Raw genomic sequence first — 17138 nt, 5'->3', positions numbered from 1 at the left:
CTGCTTTAATTTACTAAAACATATTTCAAGCAAAGTTTATATTCTGTTGAAAGTTTTGTATACTCGTTCGAATATTTATACTTAAACTCAACTCCTGTAGTTCCTGGTGTTTCAATGATGCGGATGTTACCTATTTTCATGAATAGTGGAGTTTGACCACAGCATTCGATTTCAGGGTCGAGATAGTCAATGACACATTGTTTTCCTGTTATTCGTGATATAACATTTTCAAGGTCCTCCTTTGTTAGAATTATTTGGTTCTTGCTTATAAGATTTGTCAAAAGCTTCTTATCGTCTTTGAGTAAAATTGTTTGGTATAACTGAAGAAGGTAATGGTCTACGTTATCTGAAGGATTTGTTTGAACATTTGTGTAAGGGTTGTCGTTGGCTTCTCTTGAAAGAATTTGGTCCAGTGGTGGATACTCTAACTTAACATCTGATGTAGCGTTAGCGTTTGAAGCTGTGTTTAAATTCACCGACTTAAGTTCTGGTTCTTTTTCTTTCAAACACTCTGAACTATAGTTCTTTATGACAATATTGTTTGTCGTTCGTGAGTCAACATTTGATGTTGGTTCAATTGGAACATTAACGGCACCAGCTAAGATGGATTTGCTTCTCATTTCATATAGAATAAAAACCTTTTATATGTATGAAATGAACAATATACTCGACAAGGGTTTGAATGCAAAGCTAACGAATGAAAATATTGTTGAATTCACTGAGACAGGTGCTGTGTATAAAGATGTAGAACTACTGAACAAAAGAGCTAAGGAAGAAGCAGGAACATGAACAAAGGGTGGAAGCCTATAAAAATTTATGTCAACGATGGCTCAGGAGGTTCAAACATAAAGTATGCAGAAAGTTATAGAGTTTATGCTCTCAAAGGTGAAAAGCCTTCATTTAAGAACAGCTATTCTAACGCATATCCTCAAAAGCTAACGGATGGGGAAGTGGATGATATGAATGACAGCAAAAATATTAACAGAAATGGCGACAGAGATGCATGGAATTTGTTTACCATCAGTCAATTGAAGGTTAAACTTTAAAACAATGTTGGTCGTTCCCATGGAATATTTTTGACTTTAATGGTATTAGTCATGATATGAATCTCAAGGTATGAACGAGGAGAGATGAGAGACTTATATGCTTCCCAAATTTCTTCAAAAGGTAATGTTATACCTGACTGTTTCCAAATGAGTTCAATATCATAGCGAGAGAAACCTTGAAAGATAACGAAGTCAGTTATGAGACGTTTTATGTTTAAAGCAAGAAAGCACCATGTTTGCATAAGTATTTCTACAGTTAAATGGTAATGTCTGACTTTAGTTATGATGTTAGCTAATGGTGAGTCTGGTTTTGACACTAAACCTTTACCAGCGAAGTCGTCACAAACGAGCAGAGTGTTTGAAGGATACTTTTTGAAGGGGTATTTTGAAAGTTTTGATAGAATGTAGTTTGTCAGTCGTTTCATATCGTAAACTCCTGAGTACTGACGTAAGTGGTGTTTGTCAATAATTCTTTCCATCTCCTCAGAGGTCTTTTGCATTCCTGACTGTATGAACTCTACGATGGCATAATATTTCCTCTTACGTCGAATGTAACGTTGAAGAAATTCAATGAGTTCACTGTCTGGAACTTTAACGACAGAGGCTTGAACTTTTGACATAAATGTTTTCGCTGTTGAGTCCATAGAGTCTGAAGTTGCTGATATAATGATTTGGTCATAGTAAGAGTCATTTCCTAAACATTCTGTTATGAGTATATGACGAATTAAATTAAATGTCTTACCTGAACCCATCTTTCCACAATAGAAATACACGCCATTTGAACAGAATTCATAGTCCTTACTGAAAGGAAGAATGAGAGAAGAGTTAAGTTTGTCTGTAGTTTCATTCATGTCTTCATCTACGTCATGTATTAAATGCTTCATTTTATCTCCATTAAAAATGCAAGTCAGAAATATTCAGAACATAGCACCGAGTCTAACTGACAAGAGTATAAAGATATACTATGAACATGTTATGATGAAACCAACCAAAATTCAAGAAAGTCAGTATACTTATGAATATCCAAGACACTGGTAGAGTATGTAGGAGGTGAGAAAGCTATTGAAATCAGACAGGTTCGAAGTATTCCAGCAGGAAGAACAATATTATTGAAGAACTTTAATGTTTTGAGGTATAATGATGAAACAAAGAAGCAAGATAGTTTTCCTGTTGCTGTGTATGTGAACTTAGATACAGGAGATGACATGAAAGTTTTTAATACAAAGCTTCAAACGGTAGTGAGAGAACAACTGACTGCGGAAGGACATCCATTACCTTCAGAAGTTAGCATAGCATATAATTTTGAAACAAACTCAATAGATTTTAAAGTCATCTCTGCAAAGAAGTCAGGTTTTACATTTAATGAAGCAGATGTATATTCGAATGAAAACTTCAAAGCTATTGCATGGTTAGATAATGACGATTGCTTTAAGAAAATATTTAAATACAGTGACTCAACGATGTCAATAGATGACCTTCGTGGAATGTTACCATCGACGTTTACAGTAGAAGGTTCAGCAGGATTGCTTACAAGTTTTTCAATTGGTGGTATTTGGTCTCGTGAGAACATTGTTATAAAATCCAGTATAAGTGAATTTGCTGAAGAATCTATATTATGTCTTTCAAACTACATGTATTCGCCGCCGAAGCATTATAGTATAACAAACTTTGTCAGTAAGTTTAACATAAGACTTGTCTTAATGAAAGAATGTTGTGCTACCTAAAGATGGAAAGGATGGACTCATTATTGAGATGATTTTTATAGAATATTAAATGAGTTTGTTTTTGAAGGTCTTCATGATGAAAATAACTGTTGTAGAAGATGTTAGCAATTGTTCAGACATTTTGAAGCGTATAGATGAATATAAGAAAGAAGTTTATGAATGAAACTGTTTATGTTTCATTGACTTTCTCCAGTAACGAGAACTTTTATGAGATAATATTGAAGAGAGATGATTTTAATATGGTGTAAATGGTAGCTTGGGCAGCTTTAGCGCAATGGGAACAAAAGCATTAGCATTTGAGCAAAAGCACTTGGAGCTTATGACGCAGTAAATAAAATGAGTGGAGGAAGGGTTTCGAAGACATTAGATGCAAATAAAGGAAGATTGGAGGCTGGGTTGCAAAGAAGTTAAGATTAAATAAATAGGGCTCATAAATAAAGCATCCAATTGGTTGCGACTGAGTCAGAAAATGCTTTAGGAAAGGACGATGTGTTTGCAAAACAGCAAAAGACTTTAATGACCAGATGAAAGGTGAACAATGCATTTAAATAGAGTCGATGGAACTAAAGAAAATGTTTCTCTCTCCAAGTAGTTCTTCCGTTGTCCCTATGGAATGTATGGAAACCCTTACGAAAGACCATTTGAACATTGACTGGGGAATAACTGGTATCATTACGGACGAAGAAGAAAGACAGTCAAGTTGGAGACAGACGTGAGAAAGCAATAAAAGAAACCAGGAAGAGAGTTATAAAGCAATGAATTCAACGGGGTGTGAAAAAAGGTGAAAAAAGAGGTGAGATCTCACCACTTCACCTAAATTTATTTTTGTGCTCATTGTTTTCATACGTGTGAGGGTGGTGATATCATTAATTTTAAGTTTATTTTTTTAAAATTATTTTTAAGTTTATTTTTATATAAATGACGAAACTATTGAGATAACAAACTACAACGGTCATGAGTTCAAAATTTGTTCTTCGTTCCTCGTGAAAATACATTCTATCAGATACGAGGGAGAAAAGGTAAGTTAGTTTGGAGCGTTTATGAAGGAATGAAGAATGGAAAGTTTATACAAGCATACGATACAAACAGTAAACGTGTTTCATTAGCTTTGTCAAAACTTACCTAACATTTATTTTGACAGTGACTTTGACCTATATGAAGAAGAAAGTGAGTCAAAGATTATGAACTGTTATGTGAAGCACAGCAATGGGAGGAGTTGCCAATACTTTTGTAAGTGAGAACGTTTATTTTTTCATTAGTGGGATGAAGTGGTTGGCGGCTTTATAAATATTTAAGGTTAATTAGTATTGTCGTTTGTGTTGTAAAATATACGTTAACGGTTTTGTTAAAGTGTCAAAACCGCTAAGTGGTGTACGGAGGCGCGCAGTGCCTCAGTACACGACTTAGCCATACTAACTTTCCCCCTAAAATAAAATTTTTTTACTCTTAGACCATCGAGGTTCTCCTTACGGTTGTTGAGCTTGTACGTCAATGTGTCTGACCTTCGTCTTCTTGCCTGGATTTGGACCATTGATTGCGACAGCTTGCCCATGGAGATTGAACCGCGATTCCGAAGTTAAGGTTCAAGTGTCCCAAGTTGTTGAGGACTGGGGTAAGAACTTGCCTGTCTCCTTGTTGCGGATTTGGTATGGGTAGGGTTGGAAATTTCGTAACCGTCATCGGCAACAAGGGTTGCCCATGTAGCGGTTCAGGAACTTCTTCTTCTTCCTCTTCTTCTTCGTGTTTCTTTTCTTCCTCTTCTTCTCGACAATTCCTTTTCAATTTGGTACTCACGAAGGGTGTTGCATGTTCTGTCCTTTCCGAGTACCTTCCAGATGGCGTCTATCTTTTCGAAGAAACGGTAGATGAGTCTGGCAAGGTCGGTTCTCTCTCTCGTATTGCGCAAGGTTTCCGCGAAATCGTTCAGGCATTTCTATTGGAAGCTTTGGTTCATGAGAATGGCTTTGAGATTGGTCATCTCTGTCATAGACTACTTTGGAGAGTCTTAATGGTGTTGTCAGATGAGCTTTCAATTGGGCAATTTGAATTTGAACTGGGCGCTTGTCTGGCAACTTGAAAGGACATCTGCTATTGTGTTCGGCTTCGGTGCTTGTTCGGACATCGAAAATGAAGTGGTTGAGAATGGCGGTTTTACTTCAAAAAGCTTGTTATGACAGTTAGTATACATAGTTTAAAATAATATCTTGTTTTCTTCTTCTGAACGTTATGTTGTCTCTTCCGATAAAAGTTTCGAACATGAGAACAAAAACGTTTTTGAGATTGCGGAGAGTTCAGGCAAACGTTCATATTCTGGATATGTTGGGAGCAGTTCAAAACATCTGAGCTGACTTTCGACAAAATTGGACAATGTCAGAAAATTCATCTTTGGTCGACTGCTTGAAGGTAAGTCCCTTACATGTAAGTAGCTCTGGTAAGTCTTCTCATTTCTTGCTAACTTCTGAGTATAGCTTCGTAGTTTAGAAGTTTCAATTTTAATTGTCTTTTCTCTCTTGACATCTAAACGGTAAGTATCCATGAGGTCAAGAGTAGCTTTGGTAGCTTTAAGTGGAGTATTTGTCTTGACTTCTGCAATTTTGGTTGCAATTGTGGTTTGAGCTCCTTCAAGTTCGCCGTCTATGTCGTTCTCAACGCCTTCAACCATAGCTTGAAACTCTTCATCGTCATTGAGATTGTGTGGGACGATTTAACTTGCTTCATTCAAAAAATGAAAAAATGTTTTACTCAAAGCGTGCCATGTATATGGCATATAGAACTTACCAGAAGTCTTCTTCTTCACATGAGTCTTTGGCAACTTGAGTGTTGGTGTTGGAGTTCTTGGGGGGTGGCTCTGAAATTTTCAAATCTCTCTCGAGCGCAACAACAGATGTCAGAATAACATTCCCACTGTCCTTCTTGCCACCATAAATTGTGTATTGACCGAACTTGCATTTGCAGGAGACCGTCAATACAAGGTTCACAGTTGAAATAGTTGTACACAACCTGTTGAGTTACGAGTGTGAGTAAAAACATAAAAAAGTGAAGTTAAAATGAGATGTTTATGAACTGGATGAATGTCGCTTCACAGGTTATGTAGAACGGCTGACCAGAGAAGTGAAGGAGAGACTGAATTGCCAATTTATATGGGGTAGGGGGTTCTCTGTTTGGTATTTTTATCCAAGGACGTTTGTTTAGGACTTAACAGAGCTTCTCTTTTGGCGTCCTTTTGCCATCGTAGGCTGTCCCGTCTGGTATTTGAATTGGAATTCCAGTCGAAGTCTCGAGCTGAAGTGTAGACCTTCCAGAAATAGAGATGAACTTGACCTTGGGCTTCATTACCTTGCGCAAGTAGTCTTTTACGCAGTCGTTAATTTCAATTAGGTAAATTGCCTCGTCAAGTCTTTCTTGCATTCCAAGTTCTTCCATCCGACAGGAAAATATTTTCCGACAAAGGGAAAAATTTTTCCTTCGACAGGAAGAACTCTTCAGTTGTCCGTCCGTAAACCATTCAAATTTTCGAAAATTGAGAACTTTTTGGTCGAACTTTAGAAAAATTTTCCTTCGACAGAAAAAGTTTTTCCTTCCGACAGGAAAGTTTTTCTTCCGAAGGACACAACGGATGACTGACGTTCCTCTTCCTGATTCTTCCAAGCCAGAAAACCGAAAGCTGCAGAACCACCAGTCTCCTCAGCAACCTCAGTTCCAGCAAGTACCTCACCAAATTACTACCAATTTCCACCTCAAGGTTACTACCCAGCGCTTCGAACTACCCTCCTCAGCCTATGCCTTACTTCCCCAACCCTTGGTTGTTGTCGCAGCGAATTCCAATTTCAATCCCAATCGAAGAGAGACAAGACTTCGAAGAAGGTCTGAACCGCTTACGCAAAGAGTATGCTACAGCTCCAATGGAAGACGACAGGCTTTCCAGTCTCTCCTCCTAAATCGACCGATTCGACTCGTACACAGATCGGTTGTGACCGTGAAGACTACTCAAGCAGTCTGAGAGACTCTTCATCCTACAACCATTTACAGTTGGAGCTCTCAAAACATGCGCAATTACGAAGGTAAAACACCAGCTGGAGACCGCAAAACAGACCGTGCTTACAAGAGCAGTCCAACTGGTCAAGACAAAGACTGAGATAGTCGACTTCATTCTTGCAGCTTGCCCATACAAGTAAAAAAAATAAACAATTACGAGTTAAACTTTTTATTCTTTTTTTCTGAGTTGTTTAGAGCTGGTTTCTCTGTAGGAACCTTTCGTACTCTTCCATGGTCATGTAATTGCGAATTTGGTACGCAATTCCAGGTTCGTTGTTTTTGAACCTTATGTATGTAGCTTCCATCCTCCTCAGGAAGTAAGCTGCTAAATCTGACAAGTTTTCTGGTGACTCGGAGCTCATTAAAAATGTCACTTTTTAAACGTTAAGTTTTTAGTCTTATTTTACCTTTTGTTTGTCAAGGTAGTATTGGAGGGCAATTTCTCCAAATTCTCTGTGTCGGAGTTCTTCAGCATTTTCCAAGTGTACCTGGAGAACTCAAAGAAGTTGTCAAGAACATACTGCCATGCTGCTCTTTCTGAGTTCGTCGGTATTTTGGAGTGTTGCACCTTCGAGTCTTCGGACATGAAAAAAATGACACTTTTTCTATTAACCGTTTGGCATTTCTCATGAGTGAGTATAGTTCTGCCGAACATTGGAAGAGAAGAAGTACCTTGCTGGCAAAAGACAAAAATAGTTGCCTTAGTTGTCATTGCAAATTGTACTCGTAATTGAATTTCATTGTTTCTCTCACGTACATAAAACTCAGCAATGGTATTTGCTTAAGAAGCTACCATCTTACTAAGACTAAACACTTAGATTTTTCAAGCTTGACTTTTTACAATTTGAACTTTGTTGCGTAGATATGAATTCTGAAAGAGTATGAGGGTCTTGTAATGACTTTGTACTTCTCCCATAGTTCATGTCTGTCAAACTTACCTGCATGGTCTTTCATAAGTTCCATGAAATCGTCTTCGGACAATCCGGGGAAAGTATTATGTCAGGAAGTATTCTTTTAAAATCCTTACTTAAACTCTTTGCTGTCTGTACACAAATGACAACTGAGATATTAAAGTGTCTGAGCTTCTTAAGAATTCGACACATATCTTGTTCTCTGTTCTTTAACAAAGGATGAGAGGTGAAATCATCCAAGATAAGAAGACATCTATGAGGGTAAGTCTTCAATCGTAGATTGCAATTTCTTCGAAATGTATTCTATCTCTTTCTGTTTGTTTCTGAGTGTTTCTTCTCTATATTCTCTGCATTTCCTCATTTGGGTCTTTAAACTTCGAATTTATATACTCATTTATAGCATTATATTCAAAACTCTTCTTTGGTACTTCTTTATCAATCTAACAATCAGTATCCTTATACATACTAACTTAGACTTCTTTATAATATCTTTGAACGAATTGACGGTTTGGTAAATTGACCAGAAGTCGAACAATAACAATAACTCATAGAATGGGTTCTTCTCATCTAGTTCTTGTTGTTGTGCAGCCATTTTAAGATAAGTGAAAGTCTTACCCGACCCAGGTGGTGCAATTAGACCTGTTATACATTCTGAGCAAATAAGAACTTGTCATGTATAGGCTTTATCTGAGCATTTTCTAACTTCCTCTTGTTCTTGTTTAAAATTCTCAAATTTCGTGTCAATGTCAGCAAACTTTTTTTCTAACATATTTTTAGAAAAATTAAAATTTTTATCTTTAGAAAATGTCTAGCGATTTCGCATCTTATATAGACAAGCTTTTCGACAGCAAAACATCTGTCGACCATAAAATCTTACATAGTGTAAACAGAAAGGTTGAATTTGTTCTAAAGTTCTGTTCTGGGAATATGACAAGAACCATAAAACATTAAGCAGAGCAGTCTTAAATTTGTCATGAAGACTTGTTGACAGAGATGACGCCTCTTGGAGAGATGAAGTCCAACAAAACTTCTTAGAATGCAAAGAAGACACATGCGCTGTTCTTGAAGATGAAATAGAAAACAGAATAGATGAGCTATTAAAGGACAAAGAACTTTTACATAATATGGTTCTGAGAAATTTGACATATCTCCACCAGAAAAGAAGAAGAGAGAAAAGAAAGAAAGAAAGTAGAAAGAGAGAAGAAGAACCTGAACCAGTTCCAGAGAAAAAGAAATTTGACATGTAAAAATAAAATTTTATTTTTAGAACTTTCTGGGTCAATGTCAATGTTCTCTTCTCTTTAGGAGTAAACACTGGCTTAGACTCTAAAATCTTTTTACCCAATTTACCTTGAACTTCAACTATCTTAGACTCATAATATTCATAGTCGTCTGCTTTCTTTGGTTCATAAGGTATAACAAGTTTGTATGCTTTACCTTCTTCGAGTTTTGAGAACTTTCTGTCAATATTTCTTTGACTGTCAACATACCGTCAATGTATAAGTCTTCAAAAGTTGCACCATTTTTCTAACAACAGCAAACTTAACTGGTGCAATGTTTTTCAAATTTTGTCAATGTAGACTTTTAAAATTGTAGAAGTAAACATTCAAATATGCGAATGGAGCTAACTTATCTTTGACTTCTGTCATGTACTTATTTACTGAGATGAATTTTGCCATCTTTTTTCTATCGGATAAAAAAATATTTTTTTTAAAATTTACTCAGAAAATTTTCTTTGTATATACACCATTTCTGAACATCTAAAAGACTTTTGACATTTGCCAAGAATGTACGTTTAGAAGCTGCCATATAACCAATATTCTTGAACATATGTTTATACGAATCGTAAATGACCTTTCATCTAATGACACAAAGTCAGTTCATCTATGAACAGTTCATATACACTCTTGTTTGCTTCTAACAATGTTTGTCTCTCTTCGGTATGTGGAATTTGTCTTGGATTGAACTTAAGAAATATCTAATGTCATGAAATATGAGAAAAGTGGTTGTAAAAGTCAGATGTCAAAGTTTTGCTAAGTCGTCAAAATATTCTGTATCTTGCATATGAGATCTGACGTTCTGACAACTACATATCTTCTGTCAGAACTTTTTCTAACTTCATCGAACAGCATTGTTTGAAACCATAATGAAGTTTGCAAACATTTTCACAAACTGTTTGGTCTTTATCTTTCTTTTCAAAACTCAACTTTATCTGTTATAAGACTCTTCAAAGCATCTGAGTTTTAAAACTTTTGTTGTATCTATACTTTGAAGTTCATTGCAAACTATAAGTTTCATATTCTCAATTGAAAGTTAAACTTGCCGCAGATGTTTTCTAAGTTTGTCATATTCGGATTCGATAGCCCTCTAACAGTTGCACAAAATATCTGTAAAGAATGTGTTCTTACCAGTTCTTGTTTCCAATTATAATGAGAGCAGTTTCATTTTTAGCACTTGGATGTTGTAAGATATTTGCAAACCAACATAAGATATACTCATAAACCTTTTCGTTTCCATTGCATATAATTTCTTTGACATGGTTAACCAAGCTTCTATAATATTTTCTTTCCATTCTACTTGTTCATATTTAATATCAGTGAAGATAGAATAGAAGTTTGGAGAAGGTGTATAGAACTTTATACTCGAACTGAAAAATCTTCTAACTTTGACAATAAGATTATCCCAAGCATCTAACTCTTCATTCCAACTTGTACGACTTTTTTCTTAAGTTTCTGTCTACATTCTTGTTCAGACACTATTGTTGCTCTTGGTTTGTTAAAGACAACATCCCATTCTTTCATGACATAACATTCTGGGCAGAGTCAACATAAATGACTAAACGTTTCAAATTCTCGACTGCTTTGTTTATAGTCTCTAAATGGAACACATATTTCTGAATGCTTGGAAGTCATTAAAATCTGAAACATCTATTCTGTACATTTTTATAAAAATTAAAAAATAATATTTTTTTTATTCTTGACTTTGTGTTGCATTTGTTCCATTTGTTGCATTTGTTGTTCTTGAGCTATTTGTTGTTGAAGTTGTTCTTGTAATATAGGGTGTCCAAAGGTGTGTTTAGCACAAACCTGAATACTGCAAATAGAAATAAACAAGTTATATATATTAAAGTTTATTTAAATATAATCACATTGGATTCAATCAGCGTTCGCAGCGATCGATCCAGGCTTGAAAGACACGCTTTAAATCATCATGAGAAAATTGCTCAAATTGCTCTCTTACAAAATTTTCAAGATCATCTGGACTCGCGAATTCGCGTCCTTCAGCTCTCTTTTTTAAGCGCGTGTCGAATAATAAAAGTCAGAGGGTGCAATATCAGGTGAATAATATGGGTTTGGAACAACTTTGACATTGTTTTCCACAAGTAATTCATTACCTTATGACTTTTGTGAACTCTTGAATTATCAAAATGAATTGCAAACTTTTGTTTTTGTTTGTTTGGATTTCTCAAACTCATCAGAATTGATAATTTGAGTAAGAACATTGTCAATTAGATACTGAGCATTCATCGTATTAGGTTTTTGAAGAATATCAATTGCGATGATGCCATTCACACCCAAAAAAACCGACAAATCATCATTGGTGTGTCAATTTTTTTCTTCGGGAATGTTTGCGGATTTTCATCCTTCGGGATCACATGATTTTGGCTTCTGTTGCATATTGAAACCAAGACTCGTCCCCTGTTGCTAAAAGCGAAACTTCTTGGATTGATACGCACCCAATATAGAGAGGAGCTCTTTGAAGATTGGACTCTAGATTTTTTTTGAACTGAATTAAGGTTGTGCGGAACAACGTGTTACGCTAGTTTGTAGTTAATAATTGTGCAGATAATAACTGACTGTTGTACGTGGTATCTTTGTCATTCTCTATCCTTCTGAGTGATGCTCTTTGGGTTTTTCTAGCGCTTGAAGAATTGCTTTGATTTTTCTTTGATCGGCGATTTTTGTCAATTTTTATGATGGGCGGCCTTTTTGTTCATGAAGTGATACATCCTAACATGATACGTTACAGTGGAATAGCTAGGGCATCCATCAGAAGCATTTTACCAATGTCTCTAGATTTTTTTTACAGTCTTTGCATTTTTTTGCAAGAGCGAGGATGTTTTCTTTATGATTCATTAAAAAAATGAAAAAATCCCGCCAAAATTTCCCCGGAAACCGCCTCTTGTCTCAAAATTCATTTTATATCCCGGCATGGCGCCAAAATACAACATACTCATCATATACAATATATTCATATTTTTTTATTATATATTTATAATCAGCATATATCTCCTTTAATAGTCTCATATAGAGCGCTGTGCTAAACGCACCTTTGGACACCCTATACAATACTTTCACCAGTTGCATCTTCCAATTCGAAACTTTCTGCCGTCATGGACAAATACATAGGACATAAAAAGTTTTACAGGAACAAAGTTTGCGTCAACTAATGTCAACGTTATACTTGCCAAAGTGTTTGAGTTCACTAAGGTTGAAAATTCTGCATTCGAATGAACAATAGGCAAACCAGCAGAGAAAGTATTGTTTATACGCATAAGTATCTTTTGGTCATAATAGTTTCTGTCGACATTCGAATAAACACTTTGAACCTAGTTTGAAACAATATATTAAGATTGGTGTGCTTAATGGTCAATGGAATAGACCATTCTTGTATGACACCTTTTCCTGTTTATAGGAAACTGTTGGTAGTAAAAATGTTATATACGAAAACGAATAAAAACGGTTGACAGAAAAGTGACAACCTTTACATGTCAAAAATATAAAAAGTGATATTTTATTCATCATTATCTTCTTCATAATTTATTTCATATTCTTCGTCTTACCAACAAAAGATGGGAATGTGAACAATTGGGGCAATTTTTAGCCATTTTTGGCTTGGAACTAGAGCCTGCGAGGTACATGGATAGTATCAGTTACCTCACAGGCTCTAGTTCTCTATATGGGGCCGAGAAATTTTGGTGAAATGTGGTCGCATTTCACCAAAATTTTTTTCGGCGCAATAGGATGAATTGGAGGGTGAGAGATATTATTTCATACATACTACTCTCACCCTCCAATTCCAGCCAAAATGGGCTAAAAATTGCCCGCAATGTGAACAAATTGCGGGCAATTTTTAGCCATTTTGGCTTGGAACTAGAGCCTGCCGAGGTACATGGATAGTATCAGTAATCACAGCTCTAGTTCTCTATATTGGCGCGAGAAATTTTGGTGAAATGTGGTCGCATTTTCCCAAAATTTTTTCGGCGCCATAGGATGAATTGGAGGGTGAGAGATATTATTTCATACAATACTACTCTCACCCTCCAATTCCCAGCCAAAATGGCTAAAAATTGCCCGCAATTGTGAACAATTGCGGGCAATTTTTAGCCATTTTGGCTTGGAACTAGAGCCTGCGAGGTACATGGATAGTATCAGTACCTCACAGGCTCTAGTTCTCTATATGGCGCCGAGAAATTTTGGTGAAATGTGGTCGCATTTCACCACAAATTTTTTCGGCATAGGATGAATTGGAGGGTGAGAGATATTATTTCATACAATACTATCTCACCCTCAATTCCCAGCCAAAATGGCTAAAAATTGCCCGCAATGTGAAAATTGCGGGCAATTTTTAGCCTTTTGGCTTGGAACTAGGCCTGCGAGGTACATGGATAGTATCAGTACCTCACAGGTCTAGTTCTCTATATGGCGCCGAGAATTTTGGTGAAATGTGGTCGCATTTCACCAAAAATTTTTTCGGCGCTAGGATGAATTGGAGGTGAGAGATATTATTTCATACAAATCTCTCTCACCCTCCAATTTTAATTATTAAACTCATTCTATTTTTTGTGACATGTAAATGTCACTTTTACTGAGATTCTGACACATGTCAGATCTCTTTTTTCGTAATATAAGAAAAACCAGAAATAAGTTTTGATATTATAGCTCATATCGTTTATAGTAAACTCAGTGGACATCCAAACATAATGAAAACTGCTCTAGTTGCAGCACATTTTACACCCGTACTTAAAGTATTAAATAAGTCAACAAAACCTGTTGTGGTGTATATCTGAGTAAGTATCTTCAAAGGAGTATTTTTTACCATTCACAACAATAAAGTCTTCTGGTGTAAAAGAGCAAAACGGTTTAGTCGTCATTGTGTTTAAGGTTAGTTTACAATATCGTCCTTGAGGGATTTGTAAGTTTGTTGTTATAGAATTATTGATCAGGGTTTTTAGTCGTAATAGTATAAACCATTATGTCTTTGCCATTACTTAGCAAATAATTTAATGAAAGTTTTGTGGTCGTCAATATTTTTATAACGTCTGGACTATATTTTAAGTTCACGTTTCACCTCCTTTCATAACGTATATCTTGTTCAATGACATTATATGAACACCACAGCAACTAATGTCGGGTTCTATTTTCTTTGATGTTTTATCGTTGCCTCTGTCAAAAGTTTAAATAGTTTCTTATCAAAATTCATGAGGTGCAATGACATATGAGTTACTTTTACAGGGTTGTGTTCGACCAAGTTTAAATTATACTTAAAGCTTGACAAATCTTTTCCTGAGTTTGAAGTTTGTCTTTCAGTTGTTGGTAGTCGTTTCGAATATTCTGCAACAGAACTTAAGTCTCTGCTAACTTCAGGATATGTATGGTTCTTTTACAGGAACAATTGTTATACATCTTCGTCTTCGTATGGTTTCCCCACTTCAACATCTCTGTCTTTGACATTGACAACAACACTTTGATGTTTTGTTTGAGTTGGTGAATTTAACTTCACATCTGCCACCGCCATTAAACTTTTTGAAAAACTTACGTTTCTATTTTTCGGAAATGACATTTTACTTAGAATAAAAAGATGGACGTATTCGGATATCTTATTGAATTGAAGCAGAACAAAGTTTATACTACAAACAATACAATACATTGCAGAATAGTTTTTTACACAACAATGGAAAATGTTATAGAATAGCAGTCTTTGCTGAACCTAAATATTTTCATAAAGCAAAGAAAGTTGGTATAACTGAAATGGTGAAAGTTCTTGAAGCAGACAAAAATATAACTTCAAAACTTACAGATATTACAAAGGAAGTTTATAATACAATATTATGTCAAAACTGGCGTACTGTCAATATTTGACGGAGAGAAGTCAGTTCAAGAACAACTTACTGACCTGCTGCCAAAATCTGCTCGATGGAAGCTGTCGTTATGCCAATCTGAGGAGCCCCAGCAGGTTTCATCGAACAAATCTTCAAAAGAGCATCTTCCGTGAAAAGTGCTATTGGTTTTGTAAACTTCTTTGCTCTCAATTCATCTGGACCGTCTCTGTCACCAGTATATTGTATTTGTACAGTACCAACAGTTGAAATACCACCCATAGAGTCTTCTGAGTCAGCAAATGGAATGCCAAGCCAAAAGTTTGAACGGTCTCCATTTGTATATTGAGTTTTTTGACCTCCTGTATGAGTCCATACTTTCACATATGGCATAATAGAACTTTGCATTTCAGGGTTAATGGTTGTTGTGAAATTGTTGTTAAAGTTCATAGCATCTAATGTCAAGTTGTATGACCTCATATCCTCAACTGTAGAATATTCTTCTCTTGGATAATATTTGCCATCTATGTTTATATGATATTTAATACCAGGGTTGTAGAAACAAGAATAGTCATTTATAGTTCGTCTGAACAGTACAAACATAGTATCTGCATGTTTCATTGCAGTTGTTAAAGCAATATCTGTTCTTGCACCTGCGGCTCCTGGATTTTGGTTTCCAACTTCACCTGCAAAGTCTTTGACATATATTTGGTGTATAGGGAACATAAGTGGAACTGCAATATATTTGGCAGCTAAAGCATTTGAAATATCTGGGTCCAACATATAAACGGCAAGTCTGCTTTCTATTCTCTTGCATTCAAACTGTTCGCATGTGAACTTAACTGGGTCCCAATCATCTCCAGCAGCATTGAAATAATAGTTTATTTCAGTGTTGAGGTTTGAGAAACCAAAGTCTAAGTCAACTTTGTCTTTGCAAAAGTCACAGAACTTGGCTCCACCAGTTCCAGCTACAGTAATGCTGAATGGGTCTTGTGTTGGTGCAATGACTAAGTTATTTTTGCTTGGAGTAAGTTCGATAGAAATTTTTCCTGCCCAGTTTGGCAAGTATCTTAAAAACCTGAAGATGAGGAAAGATGACAAAGGAACTCTAAGTTTCAGTTTTACTTTGGTTACTGCTGCTGCAGTTTGTCCAGAAAGGTTAACATAAACTCCTGGAACGTTAGGGTCAAGTCTTCTTATTTTCTCAATAGTTGCATACTGGTCTGTTTGTTCTCTAGCTTGTGGTTGTACTGAGTTTCTCAAAGCGAACCATTCATAGTTTGCCCATGTTACTGTTTGAACTAAGTCAGAGTTAGAATATATCTTATATCCCATGAAAACTTCTGGAGCATATTGGTATCCGACATAGAAAATTCCATTGCAACCTTTCTTGTCAGACAACTTGGCAGAAGGTTTTATTTCAATGTCTTGTTCCACGTATAAGAATGAGTTGTCAATAGAAATAATATGAAACCTGTCGCAAGCAATATCTACTGTTGTTGAAGAACCTTCTCCAAACGCACCTACGTTTCCATAAGAAACAGCAGTTGTATATTCGTAAGTTCCAGGAACTATTTCTGACCTTCTAATGGCATTGTCGCATTCGGTATACCATTCGGAAACATTTCCGTTCATGGCATCCAAAACTGTTGGCGTTATATTCTGAGCGGCGTACATTTCATATGGGTAAAAATATAGAATAGTTGGATTTATATATCATAATAGAACCCACTCGGACCAAGCTTTACTTTCTTCCTGACTGAGTTTTTAACTGAATCTTTAACTCTTCTTTTTCCTTCATTGCCACTACTTTCACTAGATGAAGTTACTTCTTCACTACTTTCACTTTGTTCTACTCTTCTCTTCTTCTTTGGTGTCGCTTTTGGTAACTTGCCCTCTGCTTCAAGTTGTTGCATCTTTGCCTCATGTTCACCTAGTATGTTGTAAATTTCCCATGTCCTTTTTGCCTTTGGGCTCTGGTCGCCCATCTCAGGTAACCTATATCCTAGAAAGATTTTGTCATAGTTTGTATTTGAGTCTTCGCGTATTGTTTGCATGACTCTTTCCTGAGTTTCCGGTTCAAGCTCTTCAAACAGAGCTTGTCCATATGGAATAAGCTCGTTTCCAAATATATGTTTTTGTAGCCATTCTGGTTTTCTTTCCATGTAACCAATAATATCTTTTGTGAATGGGAAAGCTTTTACCCAACGTTTCAGTCTTGCGTCATTTATTTCTGTAGTTGGTTTTATTTTGTCAAGGAACATGTTTTTCAATACTAACATTTCATTTGGTACTGTCCATTTGAGTTTTCTTAAATATTCAT

General features: G+C 36.0%; 4 protein-coding genes and 3 pseudogenes across 7 annotated transcripts, besides 7 other annotated features; all 7 read right to left on the bottom strand.

The window, feature by feature from the left end:
• Positions 1–4170: part of a mobile genetic element that runs on past the window's edge.
• Positions 1–17138: part of a mobile genetic element that runs on past both edges of the window.
• TVAGG3_0022360 (uncharacterized protein) lies at positions 6–620 on the bottom strand (the record flags this gene model as incomplete). Its single annotated transcript, XM_051220178.1, has 1 exon — positions 6–620. One exon carries the CDS (start codon positions 618–620, stop codon positions 6–8), a length of 615 nt encoding a protein of 204 aa, XP_051105164.1.
• Positions 1043–1897, bottom strand: TVAGG3_0022350 (protein of unknown function, DUF4106 family; the record flags this gene model as incomplete). The annotated part of the gene is made up of 1 exon (XM_051220177.1): positions 1043–1897. One exon carries the CDS (start codon positions 1895–1897, stop codon positions 1043–1045), a length of 855 nt encoding a protein of 284 aa, XP_051105163.1.
• Positions 3506–4170: a terminal%2Cinverted (terminal inverted repeat of Maverick-1B transposon ID:TVAGG3_0022340).
• TVAGG3_0022330 lies at positions 7629–8069 on the bottom strand (annotated as a pseudogene). Its single transcript has one exon. A coding segment is annotated over exon 1 (441 nt).
• Positions 10772–10799: a terminal%2Cinverted (terminal inverted repeat of Mariner transposon ID:TVAGG3_0022310).
• Positions 10772–12060: a mobile genetic element.
• TVAGG3_0022320 lies at positions 10851–11962 on the bottom strand (annotated as a pseudogene). The gene has a single exon. A coding segment is annotated over exon 1 (1112 nt).
• Positions 12033–12060: a terminal%2Cinverted (terminal inverted repeat of Mariner transposon ID:TVAGG3_0022310).
• Positions 13117–13234: a mobile genetic element.
• On the bottom strand, positions 14885–15295 carry TVAGG3_0022290 (protein of unknown function, DUF4106 family; the record flags this gene model as incomplete). Its single annotated transcript, XM_051220176.1, has 1 exon — positions 14885–15295. The coding sequence occupies one exon, from the start codon at positions 15293–15295 to the stop codon at positions 14885–14887; it is 411 nt and encodes a 136-aa protein (XP_051105162.1).
• Positions 15639–16492, bottom strand: TVAGG3_0022280 (annotated as a pseudogene). Its single transcript has one exon. A coding segment is annotated over exon 1 (854 nt).
• On the bottom strand, positions 16525–17097 carry TVAGG3_0022270 (protein of unknown function, DUF4106 family; the record flags this gene model as incomplete). Its single annotated transcript, XM_051220175.1, has 1 exon — positions 16525–17097. The coding sequence occupies one exon, from the start codon at positions 17095–17097 to the stop codon at positions 16525–16527; it is 573 nt and encodes a 190-aa protein (XP_051105161.1).

The sequence above is a fragment of the Trichomonas vaginalis genome, chromosome IV (assembly GCF_026262505.1).
Source record: "Trichomonas vaginalis G3 chromosome IV, whole genome shotgun sequence".
NCBI classification, from domain to species: Eukaryota; Parabasalia; order Trichomonadida; family Trichomonadidae; genus Trichomonas; species Trichomonas vaginalis.
The sequence above is the reverse complement of the archived record's forward strand: the minus strand, read 5'-3'. Positions and strand labels throughout refer to the sequence as shown.